At 34.3% G+C, this 17,995-nt stretch overlaps 2 protein-coding genes across 4 annotated transcripts; both read left to right on the plus strand.

The window, feature by feature from the left end:
* The first annotated feature begins 1,144 nt into the window (after positions 1–1,144).
* Positions 1,145–7,059, plus strand: LOC102623408 (RPM1-interacting protein 4-like). The gene is made up of 4 exons (XM_052433275.1): positions 1,145–2,105; positions 5,569–6,001; positions 6,395–6,580; positions 6,773–7,059. The coding sequence occupies exons 2-4, from the start codon at positions 5,591–5,593 to the stop codon at positions 6,800–6,802; spliced, it is 627 nt and encodes a 208-aa protein (XP_052289235.1). The 5' UTR covers positions 1,145–2,105; positions 5,569–5,590; the 3' UTR covers positions 6,803–7,059.
* A 6,236-nt stretch (positions 7,060–13,295) lies between these two features.
* LOC102622529 (RPM1-interacting protein 4-like) lies at positions 13,296–17,940 on the plus strand. Of its 3 annotated transcripts, XM_006493011.4 has the most exons (5): positions 13,296–13,561; positions 13,665–13,753; positions 15,328–15,889; positions 16,998–17,189; positions 17,586–17,940. In XM_006493011.4, the coding sequence occupies exons 2-5, from the start codon at positions 13,728–13,730 to the stop codon at positions 17,613–17,615; spliced, it is 810 nt and encodes a 269-aa protein (XP_006493074.2). In that variant the 5' UTR covers positions 13,296–13,561; positions 13,665–13,727; the 3' UTR covers positions 17,616–17,940. The 3 variants fall into 3 exon arrangements, with proteins under 3 accessions (XP_006493074.2, XP_006493073.2, XP_006493076.2); XM_006493010.4 differs by lacking the exon at positions 13,665–13,753 and having other exon boundaries at positions 13,303–13,561; positions 15,308–15,889; XM_006493013.4 differs by lacking the exon at positions 13,296–13,561 and having other exon boundaries at positions 15,308–15,889.
* The last annotated feature ends 55 nt before the right edge of the window (positions 17,941–17,995 follow it).

A 17,995-nucleotide genomic window follows, 5' to 3' on the forward strand; every position in this document is an offset into this window, starting at 1 on the left:
TTCTACATTCCAATCATCCTTGGATCCATTGAATATGAAAAATAATTTCATTTGCATTCCCCATTCTACTAAAGCTTTTCGGGGGTCTATTTTACAATCTAAGTCTAAAAATGTACCTGCATTGCTTATTGGCATCAAGTGGTCATTATTAGGTTGGTAATCTTTTTTCCAAGGGGTATTTTTAACGGGCGGATAGTATTCATAAAATGGTCTATTTTTCTTTTTATTTGTTTCATATATATGGCTAGGTTCTCCAATATCAGGTTTTAATTCTGGACCTCCAGCGACATTCATTTTTATTTGGTATTTGTTTCAAATTCTTCTAAATCACTAAGGTTAATATCACTAAATTTTTCTGTTAATTCTTCTAATGTATTTTCCATTATTCTGTATCACTAGGTGTGTTTTCTTTTATCTCTAATTTTTCTTTTCCCTTTTCTTCTCCTTTTAATTCTGCTTTTAGCTTTTCTGATTCCTCTAATATTTTTGGGTACTGGGTTTTTATAAACCAATCATCATAACTTCCTGGTTGAGGTTTTGTCATATGTTTTTCAATATTTGTCCCTATTATTCCTGATTTTATCATTTCAAGTTTCTCAACTTTTTTATTTTTCTTTCGGCTTATCTGTATTGTCGATAATTCTATTTTTATCTTTCCTATTTCTTGTTTAATTTCTCTCATTTCTTCTTTAAGATTTAAAAGTATCTCTTTTAATTCGATTAATGTAGTTTCCATAAAATGTAGGGGTGCTAATAGATATTTTTCCTTTTGAGTGTATGTTACATTCAACGTAACATAGTGTTGGCCTTAACTTAAACCTTACTCTAGATGGCGAAAAAATGAAATGAAATGAAATGACAGTGACATCTGTGAAGACTTGAAAGGGTCCAAGTCAATGGTTGATGTGTTTTTAGTTTAATTTTTCTTTTAATCTTCATATTCACAGAATGCTAGTTGACATCTGGAGCTCTACACTTTACAAAGAATGGTTTCGTGCCTTTACAGCACTGTAAAGTAAAGCACCAAAGTGTGCATCCGAGAATGATTATGTTCACATACACTGCAAATTATAATCTTGTTTTAGGAACAAAATGAGAAAAAAGAAAAATAATGCATCTCTTTTGGACTGCCATCTCAGTCTCGTTATTGTATCAATTTTGATTTTAGAAGTTCTAGTCTGAGTTGCAAGATTAAGAATTGGTTACATAAGGAGTTCTGTTAATTTATTATCGGGGTTTATTTTTTATTTTTTTCTGATTTTGTTCTATTGATGTTGGGAATTAAAGCTCTGGCTGTATGATTCTGATTTATTTTTCTTTAATATCTCGGTTCCAATTCTTGTTTGTTGTCAGTGTGTTATAACACATTTGAAGGCAATGAATAGTTGCCCAATTACTGTTAGAGTACCGACAACTGCTCTCTTTTGGTGATCCACTAAGTCTGTTGGAGAAACTGCTTGACACAATAGCTTAAACTTGTAAAAGCTAAATAATAGTGGTGGGGGAGGCAGATAAAATCCTTCTCATTTTAGATAGAAGACTTATTGTTTGGTTTCCGAAGGACCCGTTGTGATGTCTTTTTAACTTTAGTAAGCAACATGTATGTTTCTTTCTTGATTTTAAGGAACTTTATTATGCTTTCTGCGTTCACTATGGCTTCGCTGACTCATTTTTAGTTTTAATTTTTTTATTTTTATTACTGCCATGCACTTATGAGATTACTTTGATTGTATTACATATCCTGTGACTTTCAAATTGGATGAGAGGATAGTCTTCAGTGTACTAGCAAACAGTGCTTGTGTTTTCTGGAGGGCATTTTAATTGTTAATGGTCTCATTATGCCTTTATTTGTCCTCAAGATCTTAATAGAGTTAGGATTATAATGCTTGAAAAAATTTTCCACAAAGCTGAGCAAAGAATTTCATTTTTATCTAATTGTGTGTCGTTCTATTCTCTCTTTTTTTTTTTAATTTGTTTTATGTTTAACTCCAGCTCGAAATTTTCTATTCCTGCTGATTTTTGCAGCAAGATAAATATGTGCCCAAGTTTGGGAACTGGGAGACTGAAGAGCATATCCCTTACACTGTCTATTTTGAAAAGGCAAGGTATAAAAAATATGGTGTGAAGATGAATCCAAATAACCCTCAACAAAATCCTAACTCATTTTCAGAAACTGTTACTCCTGCTCAAGCTTCTCCCTCCCTGACGGAAATCAAGTCAGGCATGCAAAATGGGCAAGAGGCACTGTAACACCCCAAATCTAACATGTGCGGAGCACGTGAAGAAGGAGGTTACTCACAAATCATAATCTTTGCTCATAAGTTTCAAATTGAAATACCTCCAATTCTTATTCAAATAAATCCATAAATTCAAACGTCTAATACTAAATAATCTCTCCCGAGGACATAAAAAAAATAATAATAAAAGTCTCAAACTCCAAATTACACGTTCATAAAAGAAATAACTAAATAGAAACACGAGTCTATTCCTCCTCTTATTCAAATGGCAAACGGAAACGGAAAATTACTAACTCCAAAGCTAAGCGCACCTTTCAAAAGAAACTTAATCTGCAAAAAGTAATGACGAGGGGTGAGTCGTCAACTCGGTAAGTAAAACCATTTCTAACATACTAGGCTTATCGATACAAAAATATTGTAAGCCTTCTTTTGTTTAAAACATATATCATAATCCACAATTTTCATAAAACGATATATCACGATAACATAACATAAATTCTTATTAATTCAGAATATCGAAAAGCATATTTACTTACGAAGCAAATCATATAATACGTATACAGAAAACAAAAAGGTTAGCTCTTGTCACATAGTGTCACCTATAGTCCCGGTGACCCGGCCAAAAACAGAATCAGAATATCGTGTGCACACTTAGAACAGAAACCCAGTACTGGTCCAGACAGATATATCGTATATTATGATCAGAATCAGAATCAGAATAACTATGGACAATGAGCCAAAACATTAGGAATCCCATACAATCATCAGTAATCGAAATCATATATGGGTACAAAACATTCGTATCAAATTTATAAAAGTTCATAACAATAATTTAGGCTTGCATAACATTTTAAAGATAAAATCATAAAAGATTGTCATGTCATAAAATTATTTACATATTAAAAAGCATTCATAAAATACTTTGTCAAAAGAATTTAACTTAAAAACATTTATATAAAACTAATTTTATTATCAAAATCAATTAATCCTTTAAGTAGTATAAAAACATTTATACTCAAAATACTTATACATATCTAGTATACCAGGAATGAAATTACTTACCTCGACAAATGAACTTGAATTAACCCACCTCTAAGCTTCTAAAAGCCTCAATCACCTTCAACTCCTTAAACAAATACAAGATATGACAATTAATGACTTATTCTAAGAATCTGATTTTCTAATTCATACCCGTACAGGTCTGATTCTCAGAATTTTAACTCTTAATCTAAAACTCAGAATGATATAATATCCTCTGGAACTATTCTGGACATCCATGAGTACCCCATGTAAAATTTACAAGAGGATCCGATATCAAAAACATTTTAAAAACTATTTACTACTCAGCAAACTCAAAACTGTTTTCGCATAATCTAAACCAAACAGAACGGGTTCCGTGATTTTTATAAAATAAAATACTAACCATAAAATTATAAAATTAAAACTGGGAATCCTAGACACATATATTAACCTACATATAAACTTTCAGAATTTTTCGAGTTCATTTGATGGTACAAATAGTCTTGTGAATCCGATCGCAATGCTGGAATCGCAGTTTTCCAGTGCAGTGGTTTCTATTTCGAAAATACATATAAAATTGAAAACGAAGTCGAATTTAATGAAATAAAATTTAATCAAGAATCCCTACATGTCTAGTTTCCAGAAATATAAATTTTATAAGAAAATTCGTTCAGAAAATATAGGTTTAAATTCGAGATTCTCATGCTATCCAGAATTATCCTGTGCTTAATACGTCAAAGATTGATTAACTAAACTCGTAATAAATCAAAACCCTAAACAACGCCTAAATACATTCTAAATCTTGCATTATGATCTACAACCATCTAGAATCGTGCCAATATAAACCCTAGCTAGATAGAGTGATTAGAAATCTGTTGAGAATAGGGAGAATAACTTACCCGTCGCTTTGATTCTCTCCTAAACAAAGGTTTGAATCCTAAGATTTGGGTAGGAGCGTAAAGAGCAGCAGAGAAGAAGAATAACCGTTGTGAATTTAGGGTTATGGGAGGGGAAAAAGTATGCATTTATAGGGAATCTTAAGAAACCCTATTTAATTAGGAAAAATAATATTTTTCCAAAACTATCTCATAAATAACCTCTATTTATAATTAGTATCCCTTTCTTAATAAGGGTTATAGGCCACCCATAATTCTCAATGAAAGCCCAATTGCCATAATTTAATATTATGAAAATTTGTGGCGTTACAGGCACTTAGGACAAATCATGTGTGCAGGAGCAGCCGACATTATGAAGATGATGTGAAGATAAATGTACCAATTAGGGATGGCAAAATCCGGGTTTGGGTCCAGGTTTAGCCTTCCCGATTCCGGACCCGGACACCATTTTCTTCTTACCGGACTCGGATTAAAACCCGATTTTTTTCATCCGGGTCCGGAACGGGTTCAACCCGAAAAAATCCGGGTTTCCGGATTCCGGGTTTTAAACCCGGATCAATAAATTAATTTCTAAAATTCTAAAAATAAAATCTTAATACATTTCCAATCAATAACATATCCGGATTGTAAATCATCCATAAACAATAAAAAATTCTAAGCAATAACACATCCAATAATATAAATCCATAAATTTCAATATTTCAATTAATAAAACAACCACAAATATTTCTCCATTTTCTATGAAACCTGCAAGTAGCGGGCTTGATGTCTTGAAAGCGACGACTTTCTTGTCCTGCATGATGTCACAAAGCAAAAATAATTAGCACGTTAATCCAAGGTAAAGCCCCTGTTTGGTTGCGAAGGAAGTCAAGGAAGATCCATGGAGTTTAAGAGAGACAGAGAGCGGGGCAAATCGAATGAAGGAGCGGCGTTGAGGTCGAATTGCGAGCGATTTAAGAGAAGAGAGAAGACGCAAGGCGTCAGCGACGGTGGCAAACTCGAGCTTGGGACGGCAGCAGCCTTGACCGATGATGATGAATAGGCACTTTTCCTGCAGCAGGCGGCAGTTGCGATACGAGAAAGAGGAATAGATAAAATTAGGTTTCTTTTTTTTGTTGTTTGTATTTATATTAATTAATAAATATAATTAAAAAATAATATTAAAATAAGATATCTGGGTTCGGGTTCCGAATATACGGGTTAACGCAAATTCGGAATCGGACCCGAATATATTCGGATTATTAAAATTCATTGCGGATACCGGATTTTTTATAATCCGGTACGAATTCAACCCGAATCGGATTATCCGGGTCCGGGTTAAACTGCCATCCCCAACCAATGTTTGGGAACTGGGAGACTGGGAACTGGGAGACTAAAGAGCATATCCCTTACACTGTCCATTTTGAAAAGGCAAGGTATAAAAAATATGGTGTGAAGATGAATCCAAATAACCCTCAACAAAATCCTAACTCATTTTCAGATAATGTTTCTCCTGTTCAAGTTAATACTTTCCAGAGGGAAACGAAATCATGGGAGCACAATGGGCGAGTGGCAGGAAGGAAAAAGCTTGTGTACAGCAGCAGCAGCCAAGACGATGGTGACCTAAGGAGACCTGATGATTCTCCCCGGTACCATCGTAGCGTAAATCTTAAAGTTGCCGTTGAGTCACTTCTTAACAGGCCTGGTCGCAAAAGGGCCAGAAGGCATAATGTACGGTCCGACAGCAGGGTTAATCGCTCACCCTTATCCTCATGGGAAGGAGGGGGTTCCACAGAAAGTGGAAATAACTTAGCTTCCTTGACTCCTGCAAGATCCCAACAGAGATCAGTTACTCAAGGCGCTGAAACTGTAATTTTTCCTTCACCTTGATTTCTTGTTTACAAGTGTGTCAATATATTTGCTCGAACACTGACCACAATTACTTATATAGTTTACACAGGCTAATTAGAAAAATCAATTTAGATGGACAATTGTATCGGCAGCTAGATTTGAAAAGTCCTGCTTGTTAATTATACGGAAACATGTTATTGGGATATTGGCAGCTGCTGCTACTGTACTTTGGTTTTACAATTTCCTGTTCTGACTTATATTTCTTCAGTACAAATTGTGCCAAGATTTTGAATTTCTTGGAGATGAAAAAATATATGCCATATTTTTGAAGTGTATCAAGTTCAATTGGGAAATTTCATTATGAATATATATGGATTCTTAATTATATAAAGTTACTTTTTGTTGTTGCAGCCTGGTCACATTGCTGCAGTTACAAAATTCGGTGATTGGGATGATTATATTCCTGCAACAGCTGATAGGTACACTCTCAACAAAGTGAGAGAAGAGAGGCTCAATCGGACTGGAAATGTATCAGCTTCGGCACTCGGAAAACCTCATTACAAAGATCTGAAGCAACACAAAAATGGAACTTTTAAGGTACGTTGGAACATTCTACTGATGGTTTCATTTCCCTAGGTGAAAATGGCAACGGAAAGCCAGTGTATTTTAGATTTGTTAGCAGAAAATAGTTTCTTGAGTTGTTACCAAATGAGTCTTTTATTTCCAATTTCATTTTTGTTTGTTGGTTTGCTTAATTAATCTGATGTTTCTCTCATTCTCGTTTCACAGAAATGTTGCTGCTTTCCAATTTCATGGTGATATCTTTTGCTCTGGCTACATGGGAGATTTTGTATTTTTGTTAATGCTATCCCGTGTCGTATCATATACACATACATATACATATAGTATAAATTTATCACTCGTGTGTTGCATGGGACTGAGATGTACAAGGCTTTGATGGAAAAACTTCGACTTTAGTTTCTTCCCTTGGTTATATATCCGCTTCATCGCACGCTTGAGTTTGTATATTGAGTGAAAGACACTCACCGATGTAAATTGTTCTTAATTGATATCAAATTTTTAGGTCGTGCTGAAACCTTTACTGTATACAAGATACCTAATAAATTTAGAGAAATTTTTCTGTTTTTAAAAGAGTTTGTAGAGGTTATTTTGTTGAATGATCTATGAACATGATATACATTGCTAGGATTTCTCTGGACCTAGCAGTGTAATCTCTAACTGGAGATACTTGAATTCATAAGAATTGCTTAAACATAGAAGCAGAGCTTGAACCAACACATATTTTCATTATGAACAATAACTTGAAATTGAATAAAGACACAAAACATTCACTTATATATACATGGATAGCTAGCTTAAGGGGCAACACATGGAAATGAATAGAATTTTATCCGCATCTGTAGCTGATGTTAGCCAATTATTGAATAGCTTCTAGAAGTTTTGTCTTTCCATGCTCATATGCAAATATTCCTCTGCATAACAGTTTTGCCAGCTCATCAAATACAACTTATCGTCTGCATCAGCTTGCTGCTGAACATAATGGCCCATGTGGCTTGCCAACAAGGCCTCGAGCTCGAGGTCAACCTTTGACTCATCATAACTACTGCTTTCAACACCCTCACTCAAACTCAAGGTCTTGTCAAAAACCTTGAGTTTGCTTCTAAAATGACTAAACTTGTAGTAAGGCAGTGGCTTAGTGAGAACATCCATAATTTGATCCCTGCTTGTAACAAAACTTATCTCCAGCTCTCCTCTGGTTACCTTATCTCTGATGAAATGCAGGTCTATTTCAAAATGTTTAGTTTTTGAATGATACACAATATTTGTAGCTATAGCAGCTGCACTAGTGCTGTCACTTAGAATCCTTGGAATTCTTTCTACTTCAATCTTAAGCTCACTAAGCAGAGAACTTATCTAAGTAATTTCGGTAATGCAAATAGCTATAGCTCTGTATTCAGATTCTATTGTCGATCTTGCAACCATGCTCTGTTTTCTTAAACTCGATGCAACTACATTATCTCCCAAGAACACACAGTAGCCATTGATTGACCTTCTATTATCTGGATCACGAACCAAATCAGCATATGTGTATGCCACAAGGTCAAGGTTGTTTGATTTTCTAAATTTTAAACACATATAAATAGTGTTCTTAATTACCTTAGCACTCTTTTGCAAGCAATCCACTGAGATTGCCTAGGATCTAACATATACTGGCTGAGCTCGTTGACAGAAATGGCAAGTTCAGTTCTTGTGAGTACAGTATACTAGAAGCTACCCGCAGCACTTCTGTAAAGTGTAGGGTTATGAAACTTAGCACCTTCACCTCTTTTTAATTTTTCTGTTGTGCTAAATGGAGGCTCTATTCCTTGTAGTTTATTCCTTGTAGTTACTCATCTCAGTTCTTGCTAACAGGTCTTAAACATACTTGGCTTCAGAAAGTAGAATGGAGTTCTAGTTTCTGATAACTTGTATCCCAAGAAAGTAATTTAAATTTCCTAGATCTTTTAAAGCAAAAGCTTCATTCAGCCTTCTTATCACTTCTTCAATGCCTTTATTATTGTTCCTAGTGATTATTATATCATCAAGATAAACAAGCATGATGATCACCTCAGACTTGTTCCTTTTGGAGAACAATGATGTATCACACTTGGAGTTGTTAAATCCCCAAGAGTATAGAGCATTTTTCAGCTTGTCAAACCATGCCCGAGGGGCCTGTCTCAAACTATATAGAGCCTTCTTCAGTTTTCATATATAATTTGGTCTTCTTGTGTCTTCAAAACATTTAGGGTGTGGCATGTATACCGTTTCTATCAAGTCACCATTCAGAAATGTATTGATTATGTCAACTTGCCTCAACATCCACTCATTGTTCACTACCAAAGTTAGAATGATCCTAATTGTTGTAGCTTTGACCATTGGGCTAAAAGTTTTTTTAAAATCAAGTCCAAGGGTCTATAGAAATCTCTTCACAACTAGTCTAGCTTTGCACTTGTTGACTGTTCCATCTGGATTCTCCTTAACTTTATAAACCTACTTATTTCTAATGAGTTTGTAGTTTTGGTCATTTAGTATCAAGGTCTAGGTCTTATTTTTCATTAGGGCATTGTATTCATCCTCCATGACCCTTCTCTATTTAGGATCTTTTAATGCCTTTGTTATATTTTGGGGTAAAGAGGTTTGATGTTGAGCATAAATTTGATATAATTTTGGCTTAAAGATTCCTGCTTTAGACCTCGTTATCATAGGATGTGAGGATAAGGCTTTTTTAGTACAGGTGGTTTGAGTGTTTAGTTCTGTGGTTGAAGACAAGGTATGATTTTCTTCTAAGGTGTTTGGCTAAGACTGAGACTGAAAAGGTGAATGATTGTCTGACATTGTGTTGGAGCTCCAATTCTAATGTGCTTCATTCTGGTCACGATCTAGGAATTGTTCCAAGGTTCCAGCAGTATCTTGAGAGTGGCTATAAGTTATTTCTAGTTATGTGGACTCATAGGGACTATTTGTAGAAAAAGATACAAATCGAAATCTTTCAAGGACTGTATTAAAATCATTTTGATCAGTGAGCTTATGTTTGCAAAAATTAGAGTCATTTTGGAAAGGAATGGAGTTCTCATTGAATTTTTACTCTTGCTGAGATTTATACTCTTCTTAAGTGATGCATGCTAACATAACCTATATGACTAACATTGATGCTTAACAATTTACACTTGGATGTGTGAAAGTCAAATTTATGTTTGTGATTCTTAAGTATGGAAAACATTTGCAACTAAACACTTTAATTTGGGAGTAATTTGGAAAACATTTGCAACTAAACATTGATACTTAACAGCATTTGCAGTCAAATTTATGTTTTATTTTCAAGTACGGGTGAAGTCAGTCAATTAATGATGAATGTCGAATAGCTAAAGGCTTCTTGTCAGTATTTTTAAAGGCATTTTGGCTTAAGCCAATAATATGAGACCAGTTTCCACAATATGTCTGTGTTTTCTTTCCACTCTGTCATTTTGTTCATGTAAATAGGGACATGAATGTCTTAAAGCTATTCTCTCTTTCTTAAGAAATGGTTCAAAGGTTTTAAAATCACCTTCCATGTCTATTTGTAGGGCCTTGATTTTCAAGTTCAGCTGCTATTCTATTTGATTTTTAAAAACAATGAATGTATCAAAGGCCTATGATTTTGTTGTCAAGGAAATAACCATGTGTATCTTGTTTTGTCATCTACAAATGATATATAATATTTGTGTCCTTGAGTTGAGGGAATTGGCGTTGATTCCCATAAGTCAGTGTAGATAAATTCTAGGGTTGTTTTGGTTTTGGTTTCTTTTACTCTTAAAGTTTTGTTTTGATTACTTTTCCACACTGACGAGCATTACCCAATGAAGGAATAATAATTTTATTCATGTTGAATTGATTACATGACAGCAAAGTATTTTTTAGAACTGACATATTTGGATGCCTCAACCTAAGATTCCAAAGGTCTATTTCACTAGTTCTTAAATCTCTAGTATCTAATTTATCAGCTCTATTAGGCTCAACAACACTGACACCAACTGACTAATCACTACTGGAATTAAAAGACCCCATTGACACTAGATTGCTAATGCAATTTATTTGTTCAGACATTGAAGACAAAGATAACTCAGCTGCATATGTGATCTTGTTCCCACTTAGATGAGTAGGCATGCCGAATAGCTCATATAGCCCATCTCTGGCCCCTCCTTTCAACATGATTTTCCCTTGGCTCTTGTCCTTGATAAAACAAACAGATTTTTGAAACTCAACATCAATATCATTATCATGCAATAGTTTGGAAACACTGATAAGATTTTTGGTAATATTTGGCACACACAATATATTGTTTAATTTAAGGTACTTGTGTGGATTATAAATGGATAGTATAGAGTAGCCAATATAAGAAATAAGGAGTTTATCACCATTTCCAATGGTGAGTTTATCATTACCTTGATATTCTGAATTTAAGCTCATATTCCCAATAGCATTGGTTACATGGTTTGTGGCACCACTGTCAAGGTACCAAGCTCCACTGCTTTGTCCTTCTCCTGTAGCCATGTATGCACCTCTTCTCTTGTTTGGCTGTGGAATATAGTTTTTCTTAAACCTATGCCAACATTCAGCAGTTGTATAACCCATTTAAAAATAAATTTATCATGGCCCTTTTGACTCAGAACCTTCATCATTTGCCATAGCTTTCCTTTTTGCTTTGTCTTGCAAGTTCTGATTTCCTTAACCATTTCCAAAACGACCATTTCTAGAACCACCAATAGGATTTCTAAAAGCTATTCCAGGCTGTTGTTGATAGACCTATCATTACTACCCCATTTTTTTCTCTCATTCCTCATTTGTGCAAATTTTGCCTCAATTGAACCTGAGCTAAGATTTTGTTCAATTCTGGTTTCCTGACTAAGCAACATACCATAGACTTCAAACAATGAAGGGGTTTTTGGCATTGAACTTATGTTAGTGACAACTGAATCATATTCAGGTCCTACCCCGCTAACACACACATGATGAAATCCTCATCACTCATGTTATTTCCTACTGCTCTAAGTGCATTTAGAATAGATTTCATTCTAGAGTGATAGTCATGGATTGCAAGTGATCCATTTTTGGTGGTTTGGATTTGAGTTCTAAGATGTAAGATTCTAACTTGTTCTTGCACCAAATTGATTGGCAAGAGTTGTCCATACCTCACGTGAGGTAGAACAATCCACCACAGTGCCTAAAACTCCTTCACTTAGTGATGACAGTAACAACTCAAGAGAATATGGTCATGTTTCTTCCAAATCAGATATTCAGGGTTAAGTGTGGTGATAGTGGTTTGATTTGGTCTAGGGCTTGTGAAACATTTGGGAGGATAGACATGACTGCCATCTACAAATCCTTCAAGCTCATTTGCTCTAATGCTGGAAATCACTTGTGATCTCCAGAGCATAAAGTTGTTCTATATTAGCTTGATAGGAGTAGTGAAAACATAGGTATTGTTTGTGATACGTTGAGTAGGAGATGGATTCATGACTGCCATATTTTTGGTATTATTACCCAAATTTTGATATTTAACATTTTTCAGGTGAATTTTGATTCAAGTTATTTGTTTGATCCCTTGGATTCTCGTGTTTGATTCATGTTTATTTGTGTATTGCTACTGCTTGCCATAGCTCAAAGTTGGCTATGATACGAACTTGAATTCATAAGAATTGCTTGAACATGGAAGCAGAGCTTGAATCAACACATATTTTCATTATGAATAATAACTTGAAATTGAATGAAAAATACAAAACATTCACTTATATATAGATGGATAGCTAGCTTAATGGGTAGCACAAGGAAATGAATAAAATTTGATCCATATTTGTAGCTGATGTTAGCCAATCATTGAATAGCTTCTAGAAGTTTCATCCTTCCATGATCATTTGCAAATATTCCTCTGCATAACAGTTTTGCCAGCTCATCAAATATAGCCTCGGGGTCAACTTTTGACTCATCATAGCTACTGCTTCAATAGAGATTTATTATAAATTTTATAATAATGTTGGGAGCGCAAGTGAACTTGTGCAGAGCAACCAAAAGGGCGTAAATTGGAAACATCAAATTGATGACTTGGTACGAATTGTAATGGAGAATAATAATGATAGACTAGGCCTCTAGTAAATCAATGTACCAAGCGTATCAATGTCGCAGTATACAAAAAAGCATGTCTTCATTTCGAAACAGGTAATTTAATATGTAATAATAAGTTTAAGTTGTACAAATACTTGAAAACTTTTGATAAAGGATTTCGATAATCTATTTTGAACATGAATGTTTGGTACTAGATGTTTCACATCAATCCCAACTCACATGTAATAATCACCAAAGTTTATAAAAATAAATTCACCAACATTATTTAGACGTATGTGCAAATACATTAACCAAGAGCATAAAATAATGAACTGGAGCACTTTGTGACTGAATGACTCCACAAATTACACAATGAATTCTCTAAACAATGGTGAAGATTCAACTACTAGCAATGGTCTGACAACCATTTTCCTTACGAAATGCAGTGCAATTCTTATATAGTTGTCGAAAGAGTTTTCAATGATCAATGGAAGTTTTTTTTTTTTTTAATGAAATAAAAATTAGCGGGACCACGAATAGCTGACTGAATTCATCTTTTTAATTAACTAATTCGTGTCAACTAGAGTCTAGATATCTTTGTCAACAGAAACATTGAACGGTCATTAACTTGAATTGTACTCTAACGATGATTAGGGAGGCAAAGAATAAAATATTGAAATGTCAGTGAGAACTGGCAAGACTTGGAATGGTCAAAGTCAATGGTTATGGGGTTTTTCTTTCTTCTTTTTTTTTTTTCCAAAGACTTTTCATATTCTTTGTTGACAGAATGCTTGTTGGCATTTGTGAAGAGACTTTACAAATATATACTTGAATTGGTCAGTGGATTGAACCAAAACTTGTTTCACTCATTTGATTATTTGTCCATTAGTTCCAACTCCAAACAAGATTTCTTCCAAGTTAATTACGAGACCAATGGCTGTGAGTTCTTTTGCTTATATCTTGTTACTATTCTATGTTCTTTGTTTGATTTTGTTTGGCAGTTTCTTTCTTTTCTTAAATAAATTTCATTTATTTCATGTAGCATGTTCACAGATATATACTACAAATATGATTATGTTATAGGAACAAAATAAGGAAAAAAAAAATGATTGACTTTGGACAGCTATCTGGGTACGTATTTGCATCAATGTTAATTCTATAAGTTCCAGTTTGGTTGCTAGATTTTGGATTGTTACACGGGAGTTATGTTAATTTTTCTCCTGGGTTTTATTATTTTATGTTTTTGTAGATGTTAGATTTCTTTAATATAGAGGTTTCAATTCTGGTTTGAGTGTATTCTTTTGACACTGTTATCTGTTAGACCACATATGAAGGCAATGAATAGTGTGTAACCGGCGTATAAATGGGGTTAATTTTAAACATAACCAAATTATATTTCTTATAAGTTTGTGTTTGAAAGATTTGGAGTTAAAATTCTCAGCTTGAAAAAATTAATAATTGAAATGTGTTTTAGTCTCCTAATATGCAATCTTAAACTTGAAGGTCTAAAACTTAGCTTAAGGTTTATTTTAAATGTAGAAAGTTCATTTGATTCGATGAAGAACATTCGAACAAGGAGATTGGCTTGGTATCAAGTATACAGTCTGACTCGGCTTCCTAAGGATGATAATTTTGTGTGCACAGCAAAATTTGTTATAGCGAAGAGTAGCAGCTGATACAGATTTCGAGAGTACAACTAGTTTATATCATTGTATTCATCACATTCGTTTTGTTATAAAACTTTACTTATCACAGCCCTTCACATGTATAACTGGACTTATTCAACAAGTTCCCTGCTTGAACATAAAGCAATAATGTGTAACTTGTAATTTAACTAATCAGTAGTATGGAACAATTTGAACATAAGACCAAAAGGTGAAACTTGGGTTTGAAGTCATGTTAATTACCATTCTGTCAGAAGGTTTAAGCTTGTATGTGAAGACGCAACATTTATATTTTGGGAGGATTTTTGACAATTTAGATACCTGTTTTGGGAGTATTGAAGAAGTATCTCACTGTGTGCTAGCTAAATTGCTAGCGACGTAACTTTTAAGAATATCCGACATGTTTTCCATTAACAATGGCTAGGCTGGCTTTTGGTTTATTTATGACTGTTTTGCACATGTCAGATTAATTGTGCACTTCTTAAAGCTTTGCTTGTGTTGCATCTTCTGGGTTTTTTCAAAATGGATATTGTAGTCTGCAGCATTCTAATCAACATGCATTTTTATGGTCTGCTATTTGTTAAATACTTCAGAGTATGAAAGTCTGAGCACATGGTGCTTGTATTTTCTGGAGGTCATTACGACTGATAATGGTCCCATTATGCCTTTTTCTTCCCCTGATGATGTAACTGGAGTGAGGACTATAAAAAAGTTTCCCCATATGGATCTTTTGACTGTTACAGAATTGGCAACTTTCACTGCTGCATGTATATTATATGATAGGAGTACACATACTGGATTAATATCCAGAAAACAATTTTCCACAATGCTGACCAAAAACTAACACTTTTGATCTACTTTGTGTGTCGATATTCACCAGTGAAACTGTTTTTCTCTGCATATTTGGTTGCAAGAATTATGATTCCTAGACTACTTTCTTATGGTTTACTTGTTTATGTCTCAAAACTGACAAAGCATTGTTTGTTTATTTACTTATTCTATATTCTGCTTATTTTTACAGCAACATGTAAATATGCCCAGGTTTGGTGACTGGGAGACTAATGATGATGTCCCCTACACGGTAGTTTTTGAGAAGGCAAGGCATAAAAAAAAAGATGTGAAGAGGACTCCAAGTAACCCTCAACAAAGTCCTAGCACATTTTCAGATAATCACTCTCCTGTTCAAGCCACTCTCTTCCAGTCGGAAACCAACCCAGGGGCACCAAATGGTCGAGAGGCATTAAGAACAAACCATGTTCGCAGCAGCAGTCGAGAGGATGGTTACCTAAGAACAAATTCTGATTCTCTCCAGCACCGTGACACTGTAAATCCGAAAGTTTCCACCGACTCACCTCTTCACCGTCATGGTAGCATAGACTCAGTTGGTACTCCTAAAAGGGCCACAAGGCAGAATGTAGGGTCTGATCGCAGAATTGAACACTCACCCTTAAACGCAAATCACCAGGCAAAGGTTCCAGCTCAAGTCAGTGGAATGCCTTCACCTGCATGGGAAAGAAAGGGTTCAACCGAACGTGGCAATAACTTAGCTTCCTTGACTCCTGGAAGATCCCGACTGAGACCAGTTACTCAAAGCGCCGAAACTGTAATTTTCTTCTCCTTGATTTCTTGTTAACATGTGTTGCTATTATTGGCATGAAATTTGCATGAACACTAATTAGATTCGCTTAGGGGTTGTTTGCTTTTGTATGAAGTTTGAATTTTACTTATTTTTAGACATTTACGGTTTTTAATTTGTTTTTTTTACTATCATTTATGTCTGATTATAAGATGCTTAGGTCTAAATGATAAATGTAAATATTCTAACTTTTATCTGAATGGCAAAACATTTGAATAGAACTTTAATATTCTCTCATTAATACCGCTATTAAATAAATTTATTTCCTATTATATAAATTATTATTTTATTATTTTTTTCATTTATCTGTTTTTTTTTTTGGTCATATGCGTGTATTGAACTATTAATTTTTTTTTTTTTTGAATGAGAATTTTAAATATAATAGAACTTTAGGTAAGTGTGTTTTATAATAGTTCTATCTCTTTGTATTTATATTTACTATTTTTGTAATAGATTTTGAATTTTATTTAATACATTAATTTTAATTCAAATGTTAAACAATTCTTGATTGGCTTATGTAACTAACAAGAAAGAGAGTAATGATACAGCCACAAACTCTTGTACAAACTTATTTTGTACAAACTGACGTGGCATGATTTCATTGGTTGAATGAAAATATAAATTAATAAAAACAAATCATGTGGGCCAAGTGATATTCAATTCAACCAATCTTATCATGCCACATCAGTTTGTACAAGAGTTTGTGGCTGTATCATTACTCCAAGAAAAAATATCAATATAATATATTAAAAATAACATTATTAAAATATCAGCTCTATTCAAATTTCAAACTAAACTAAAAAAAAAAAAAAAATGCTACCTTAGTTTACATAGGATTGTAAAAGATGAATTAATTTCTTAGACTTATGTAGTTCCAGTAATGGGTGAAAGCTCCAATGAATTGAGAAGGCAAACGCGGGGGGGTGGGGGGGGCGGGGGGAGGAGGGGCGGGGGGCCGCATCGTGCATCGTGTGCTGAGATTTTGCTGAATTTCCTGATGGGAAGTTTTGGAAATTTCATTATGAAAATAATAGGTGGAATGATAGTTTTATCAGAATTACTTTTGATGTTGCAGCCTGATCACAGTGCTGCAGTTCCAAAGTTTGGTGAGTGGGATGAGTCTGACCCTACATCAGCAGATGGATTCACTCATGTTTTCAACAAAGTAAGAGAAGAGAAGATGAATGGGACAGGAAATGTATCAGCTGCAGCATTCAGAAAACCTTATTACAAAGATCAGAAGCAACATGAAAACAAAACTTCTAAGGTATGTATGAGCATTCTATTGCTGGATTCAATTGCCCTACCATTTTTGCAATTGACAGGCTGCTAAATATTTTAGAGTGTGTCTCGAAGGTTTAAATCAAATGGTAATGTAAAGCCAGCACAAATATGGGGCATGCGTCAGTCATTTGCCAATTGTAACATTGCGAGGGAGTGCATTAAAAACATTTTTTCTGCTGGAATTTCTTAGAAGTCGAAAACTTGACTTCTGATGAAATTAGAAAATGCATTTTGCATCTTCCAAAATATTTCTTGGCAAATGGATTGTCAATCTTTTCTTGTTGGTGGCTGGTTTTTTTTTTTTTTTGGGTAATCAGAAATAGTTCTCTTAATTAGTTTGCTTTATCATTCTGATCTTTCTCTTATTCTTTTTTCACAGAAATGTTGCTGCTTTCCAATGCCATGGTGATATCTTTTGCTATGGATGCATAGGAAACATGTATTTATCTAACGTGGTCCGTGTCATATGTATGGATATATAGAAAGTATAAATTTTCGACTTCTGTGCCAGGTGAGACTCATATGTATAAGCTTTGGATGGGAATTCTCTCACTTTTTTTCCCCTTGCCAAAATGTCCACTTGATCATATGCTTGAGTTATATATACCGGGTGAAAGACACTCATAGATGTAAATTGTTCTCTTACTTCATAACAATTTTTAGGTCATGCAGTTACCTTTACCGCGCACAAAGTATCTAATAAGCGAATGAGAATTTTGTCTGGTTTTAGAAGAGCTTGCAGATGTTATTTTGTTGAATGCTGTGAATGAATACGTGTTACACGCTGGT

The sequence above is a fragment of the Citrus sinensis genome, chromosome 9, assembly GCF_022201045.2.
Source record: "Citrus sinensis cultivar Valencia sweet orange chromosome 9, DVS_A1.0, whole genome shotgun sequence".
In the NCBI taxonomy this organism is placed as follows: Eukaryota; Viridiplantae; Streptophyta; class Magnoliopsida; order Sapindales; family Rutaceae; genus Citrus; species Citrus sinensis.